The sequence below is a fragment of the Rhincodon typus genome, chromosome 9, assembly GCF_021869965.1.
Source record: "Rhincodon typus isolate 14 chromosome 9, sRhiTyp1.1, whole genome shotgun sequence".
NCBI classification, from domain to species: domain Eukaryota; kingdom Metazoa; phylum Chordata; class Chondrichthyes; order Orectolobiformes; family Rhincodontidae; genus Rhincodon; species Rhincodon typus.
Genome location: NC_063340.1, coordinates 73,793,900 through 73,801,257, shown reverse-complemented (window position 1 = coordinate 73,801,257; position 7,358 = coordinate 73,793,900). Strand labels below are relative to the sequence as shown.

The 7,358-nt window shown below is 40.9% G+C and overlaps 1 protein-coding gene across 1 annotated transcript in view; it reads left to right on the top strand.

The window, feature by feature from the left end:
• The window catches only part of ryr2a (ryanodine receptor 2a (cardiac)), a 450,194-nt gene that overhangs the window by 159,152 nt on the left and 283,684 nt on the right, over positions 1–7,358 (top strand). The window contains exon 24 of the mRNA XM_048601350.1: positions 5,867–6,014. Coding sequence (XP_048457307.1) covers positions 5,867–6,014 — 148 coding nt within the window. The remainder of the gene's footprint in view (positions 1–5,866; positions 6,015–7,358) is intronic.

The following is a 7,358-nucleotide window of genomic DNA, read 5'->3' as shown; positions in this document are numbered from 1 at the left end:
ACTATCTCTGACCAGTTCATGAGCTTGGTGGGTATGTAAGTAATATGCTAGATGTCTGCATGGTGATTACTGGTACTCCCCCTCCAAGGAGCAAAACCTGCTACTGATTTCCTTTCTACGTGTGCTGAGTTATAGATTAGATTGACAGCATCACCATTACATTTAAATTCAGTTTGATGCTGGGCTTTTCTAAGTGTCAAAATTGCTGATTAGAATCAAGGTCAGTACCAGGGGAATTCAAGCATGAAAAAACTCTACCTTTAGCCTTGTCTCCTCTAATGCCATGAGCTATAATTAGGCTAGAATGTTGCCCAACACAGACCCATGTAAATATTGGCAATGCCAGCAGTTCTGTAGATTTGATGCTTCTGGGTTCTGTAGAATTTTCTCATGACATGCCCAGTATGTCAGAGATGTGAAGGCATTATTTGACTGATTGTTGGCTGTTTTGAAAACCTTGCTATTTGCGTATATAACAACAGTTATTACTTTTTAAAAATGATCTATAGTTAGTAAAGGACTTTGGAGTGTTTTGAGGGACACACTGACCTTCAGAACATCCCATCCAGACCTATCCCCCTATAACCCACCAAATCTATACATCCCTGAACACTATGGGAAATTTAGCATGGCCAATCCACCTAGCCTGCACATCTTTGGACCGTGGGAGTTAACTGGAGCACCCAGAGGAAACCCATGCAGACACGGGGAGAACGTGCAAACTCCACACAGTTGCCTGAGGGTGGAATTGAACCTAGGTCCCTGGCAGTACTAACCACTGAGCCACCATGCCAACCTGGACAGTATCAAGCTTTTTTAGTGTTGGAGTTGCATTTATCCAAGCAAATGGGGAGCATTCGATAACACGAGTGATTTGTGCCTTGTAGATGTTGGACAGGCGTGGGCAGTCAGCAGATGAGTTGCTCACTGACCCAGGATGGTCATAGTTGGGGATTTAACTATGTAATTCATACTGGGTGATTCAGCATTGACAATGCCATTGAATGTCAAGGGGAGATGGTTAAATTCTCGTTCATTGGAAATAATCCATGTCAGCACTGTGTGGAGCATATGTTACTTGCCACTTATCAGTCTTAGCCTGACTATTATCTTGCTGTGTATGGACACAGAATGCTTCAGTATCTGAGAAATTGTAAATGTTACTGAACATTGTGCAATCATCAGCAAAAATTCCCACTTCTAACCTTATGATGGAGGGAAGGTAATTGATGAGGAACTCTTGCAGAGATGACCTCGAGCTGAGATGGTTGAGCTCCAACAACTACAACTGTTTTCTTTTGTTTTAGGTATGACTGCAACCAATGGAACATTTTACCCCTAATTTCTAATTGACTAAGATTTTGTTTGGTTCCTTGATGCCGCACTTGGTCAAATGCTGCCTTACTATCAAGGGCAGACACTCTCACCTCACCTCTTGAGTTCAACTCCTTTGTACCTGTTTAGTCTCACGTTGAAATGAGCTGCAACAGTGTTGAATTTCCAGAAAAAACTTGGAGAATTTTCCACCCTTTGAGTGAAGAAAATTCTCCACATCTCAGTACTAAATGGATGAGCTCTTCTCCTTAGACTGGATCCTTATGTTCTAGATTCCATGAGCATGGAAACACTCTCTCAGTACCTACCATGTCTTAACCCCTGCAGAATCATGTATGCTTCAGCAAGATCACCTCTCATTTTTCTGAACTCCAGAGAATATAGACATAATTTACTTAGCTTTTCGTCATTGGACAACTCTCATCCCAGGGACTAATGTGGTGAACCTTTATTGCTGTGCAATTATATGCTTTCTTAAGTTTGGAAAACCCCCAAAATTGCACACAGAATTCCAGGTATAGTTTCACCATCACCATATACAATTGTAGCAAAAATTATTTATTTTTGTACTCCAAGCCCCTAGCAATAAAGGTCAACACAGCATTTGCCTCCCTGTAATTGCTAGCTGTACTTGCATGCTAACTTTTTGCATTCCATGGATGATAATAGAAATGTCTCACTGAATGACATTTACTAGTTTCAGGCCTTTTCTAAAATATTAGCTTTTTTTGAAACTCACAACCAGAGTGAACAATTTCACATTTACTCATCCTTTTTCTTGGCCTGCCACCTTGTTGACCACTTATTAACCTCATTCTATATCTTTGCAGCTTCCTTGTGTCTTCCCCACAGTTTGTATAGTCAGCAATCCTAACGACATAACTCTCTTTCTGTTAGTTCTCAACATAGATTTTATAGCTATTTTATAATCAACGTTTCCGGAAGTTTTATTAGACACTTCTGGAACAGGTGAGGCTTGAACCTAGGCCTCCTAGCTCAGAGGTAGGTACAGAACCACTGCATCACAAGATCCCCATGTAGGTTTTGCATAGCTGAGAGCTAGCTCTGATCCTTGTGGATTCCTCTTGAAAAAGCCTCGTTAATTTCCACAGTGTGCTTCCTGATTGTTAACCTATCTCATGGGACTACGGCGACTTTACCCATTCATGCAAATTAATCTGTTGTTGGTCACCTTACCAAATCACTTTTGGAAATATCACAGAAAGCCAAATCAGAATGAATATGTAAGTAGAAGCCGTCTTCGCAAAATGTGAAGGAAAATGTATGATAGCAATTGTCTTAATTTTGGGAATTAACATACAGAAGCATTGTACATTCCAGTCTGACATTCTGTCAATTTTCTTGGTGCCCTTCATATTTTTACAAGATAAAATGTTGTTCCTACAAATGCATGTAAAAACATTTTGATACACAATATTTTCATATTTTAGCTTCAGAGCTAAATGTTTGTCATCAGTTTATTTATAAACTGGAAAGGTAATATGGTTATTGTTAATAAATTTCATCCACATAAGCCTCACAGTGAATTCGTGTGCCATACATCACAAAATAAACCTGACTACTTGGGATTAACATTGGGTTTCTTTCAATCTGTTTCCACTAACCAGTAGACCAACAGAAGCCCTGAAAAAGTGGTGTAAATGAATAAAAGCAGCTAACTACATTTTTTCTGTAGGGATTCCTGCCAATATTTGACAGAATTGACAGTGAGAGATTGGGAGAACACCATGAAATTCTCTTCCATTGTGCGTTCTGTTCTGTTTCACATTGGACCCTGAAGGAACGAAGAAGTATGGTGCTGCAATGAATGTTCTGATGTCTGGCAATGTAGATCTAGCCCAGCATTGTGCAAAACGATCTAGCTTCGTTGCTGGTATGACATAGTCATAGTCCCATCCTTCCCATGCTGTCTCCCAGTAGCCCACAAATAATTTTGCTGAACTCGTGCTGTTTCTCGGCAGGGTTAATGTTGAGAGTTGATCTGTACCACTGGTTTATATCTGCTCAGAGCTGAACAGATGGCATTTCTTAACTTTTGCTTAACTTTGCCCTTTCACCTCCATTAAAGAAAAGGACATTTCAAATTGAGGACTGAAGTGCCGAGAGCATGAACTAACATTTATTACTTGAGTTTTTTTTCCTGCTCCAAGCTCCTTTATGACCAAATATTGGAAATTGAAAAGCATTTATGAAGTGCAGAAAACTGTTTTACCAAATAAATGTTGCCGTGGCAGCTTCACAGTCTTCATTTCTGGTACTGAACACTATTTGCATAGAACACAAACAAATAATTGCTTAGTAACTGACAATTCTGCCTAAACTAGAAACCGATTTCTAACTCCCATTAGTAATATATCCTAGACTCCCACAATCGCCACCGCTTCCACCTTATCACTCCAACATGAAAAGTGATCTTTTTCTATATGTTCAATGGAATGTAAACAAATGTGGACTTCAGCATAACAAGCTGTAGAGCTGGATGAACACAGCAGGCCAAGCAGCATCAGGGGAGCAGGAAGGCTGACGTTTCGGGCCTCGACCTTTCTGAAAACACTAAAACACTAAAACACACTAAAACACTAGGATCGTATTGCAAAAGCACTTCATTTGTAGATGACATCTCCCAAATCCGTGAATTCTGTCACTTGGAAGTACATGGCCATAAGAGCACTATCACATCCATGTTCCCCTTCAAGTCGCACACCATCTTGACTTGAGGCATATTGTTCTTTCCACAATGACACTACGTCCAAATCCTGGCACTCCTTACCGAGCAGTATCCTGGCAGAACCATCATCATCTGGACTGTAGCGATTCAAGACAGTGGCTCACCTTCAGCTTCTCAAGGGGCATTCGGAAACGGACAAAAAATTCTGGCCTTGCCAGTGATGTTCTGATTCCCAAGAATGGATAAAAGAAGTGTTTTGTGATGTTTCAAAAAGTGCTATATAAACACAGCTTTCTTTTTTTCTAATGCTGTGCATTCAGCAAAGGGAAAATTCTTGAGCCACCAAAACTCTCTACAAGTGGGGAAGTCGGGTGGTTTGCTAAGATTGGATACACTACTGCCCTCTCCAACAGGGAGTTAACACCAGCTGGATTTTTCTGTACCAAAGTTTTGGCAAAGATCTGTAGCTCGGGTTGTGGGTGAGGTTGTTGACTTACTCGCTGAGCTGGCTTGTTCTCGTTCAGATATTTCATCACCATGCTAGGTGACATCATCAGTGGAGCCTCCGATGGAGCAATGTTATTCTACTCCGCTTGGAATTTTCTGTACCAGTGAGAGGCCCCCTTACCTAAAGGCATTGCTAGGTCTGCATCTTTCTCATCTGATCAATGTCAGTGGATATCTGGTATGCCATCTGTCTGGGGAGGGGTTTTTGAACCAATTTTCTCCTTTTATTTTCATTCCCCCCCTAAAAACATTATTACTTTCCATGTCCTTCCCAAGTGATTGTTCTTGATGAATGTGCTGAGATGGTAAATCTTTTCACTGCTCACACATGTTCCAGCAGGAATTTCTGGACACAATACAAATCCTGGTTGATAATCCATTCCCCAACTCCACATTGGAAAGGTCAGTTAGAGGGGACCTAATGCAAGTTCAGTAATCAGTCAAAACCTCAGAACGAACTTGGGAATAAAAACTGGGAGCAAAGCAAAACCCTGCAGATTCTGGAGAGCATTTAGAATTACATAATATAATTAGCTGAGTCAGCTTGGCTTATGAAGAAGGAATCATGACTGATAAATTTATAAGAATTCTTTGAGGAGGTAACAAACAAGATAGATAAAGGGGGAGCCATGGATGTAATGTATTTGGATTTTCAAAAGGTGTTTGCTAAGTTACTGTACATAAGGCTACTTAACAATATAAGAGCAGATGAGGTTGGAGGTAATATTTTAGCATGGATAGAGGATTGGCTAATAGAAGATAGAGATTTGGGATAAAGGGCCATTTTCAGGATGGTAACCTATAACTGTGGTGTGCCAAAGGTTCAGTGCTGGGTTACGAATGTCTGTTTTCTGCATAGCTCCTCTTCGTGCTGATGTAACTGAAGTCAGAAGATTTGCCTGTGAGAATTTATTGGCATAAAGACATATTCGCTGTTTCTGCACATCTGATGCTCCAGAGCTTGATACAATATGACTGTTTATCTTATGTCCCCTTGCAGACATGGGAGCAAGTTGAATATGAGAAGAACTCATTCTCAATCAGTGCTCATGAAGCTTCACACTTCAAAAAATAATCTGTCCGTTCAAAGAACAGACATCAGATATAGAAGTAGGAGAAGAGGATTTGGGCTGTTCCACTATTCAGTGCAATTGCAGCTGATCTTTGACTTCAGTTCCTGCCCGCTTCCCATATTCCCGAATCACAGTTTGACAATTTCTCTTCCCTTTCCAATGTGAAAACTAAGTAACTGGATGGACGCACATGCAGCTTAATGGTCAAGGTTAAAATGCAGGAATTTTTTTGTTCCATCTAACTGTGCTTCTTTTGCCATAGGACATCAAAAACAGAAGAAACCCTCGTCTGGTTCCATATACCCTTTTGGATGAACGCACCAAAAAGTCCAACAAAGACAGTCTGCGTGAAGCAGTTCGGACACTTCTTGGCTATGGATATAATTTGGAGGCACCAGACCAGGACCATGGTACATCCCAACTCTTCCTTTTCTCTTAGACCCTTTTTAAGTTTTTGCCAAGTATGTTATGTTAAAAGATGATCTGTTGTGTATTAGCAGTAGAAATTAGTTGTTGAGTATTGTTATTTTTGATTAATTTTATTTTTATATGTAACTGTTGTTGCTATTTCTTCACTCTTCTTGGGTACTATACCAATCCTGACGTAAGGAAATGACGAGATCAGCAACCATGCCTCTGCAATGCTCCCTCTTGTGCTGAATGTTCGGAGATGCCCATGAAAATGATTTTTCCTCATCATCTACTCTCACCAGTCAAGAGTGTGATGGAATACTCCCCACTTGCCTGGATGGGTGCAGCTCCAACAACACTCAAGAAGCTTGACACCATCCAGGACAAAACAGTTGGCTGGATTGGCATTACATCCACAAGCATCCACTCCCTCCACCACCAATGCTTAATAGTAGCAGCAGTGTGTACTCTCTACAAGATGCACTGCAGAAATTCACCTAAGATCCTCAGACAGTGCCTTCCAAACCCACAACCACTTACATTTAGAAGAACAGGGCAGTAGATACATGGGAACACCACCACCTTCAAGTTCCCCTCCAAGCCACTTACCATCCTGACTTGGAAATATATCGCCGTTCCTTCACTGTTGCTGGGTCAAAATCCTGGAATTCGGTCCCTAATGGCATTGTGGGTTAACCCATAGCAGGTGGACTGCAGTGGTTCAAGAAGGCAGCTCACCACCACCTTCTTAAGGGCAACTAGGGAATGCTAATAGATGCTGGCCAGCCAATGACGCCCACGTCCCACAACTGAATTAAAAAAACCTAAGAGAAAATGTGCCGCCTACTTAAAGTTTTCCCCTCAGCAGGGTTGCATCAGTATGAGTGCTATTGGTATGAGTGGAACTGAAAGCAAGAGCCAGCAACTGACTGATTACGTCAAACTTTCTGCAAACTATGCAACAACTGTAAATTGGATCAAATTGACCAAATGTTAGATCTTCACTTTGGAACCTATGGTGAAGTTAATTACCCAGTGGGTATTGGTAGCTCCTTTTGATACAGGTTTGGCACTGATTGTTCTGGCTCCAGTTCTGCTCCCAAGTCCAAAATCCAACTCAGTGATTTTTGTTTAGATTACTTTGCATGTACTGAATAAAATGATTCCAAAACCTCCACTGTGTACCACTGTTGAAGCAGGTTGACATACTTCCTGATTGTGAAGTGAACTAAAACCTTTCTAATGGGTAAAATTAGGGAGTCAAATTGTAATTATATAGTGGTTGATGTGAGTTTCACTCAATATGGATTGCCCAATAGTAGGGAGAACAAATTTCAAGAAAG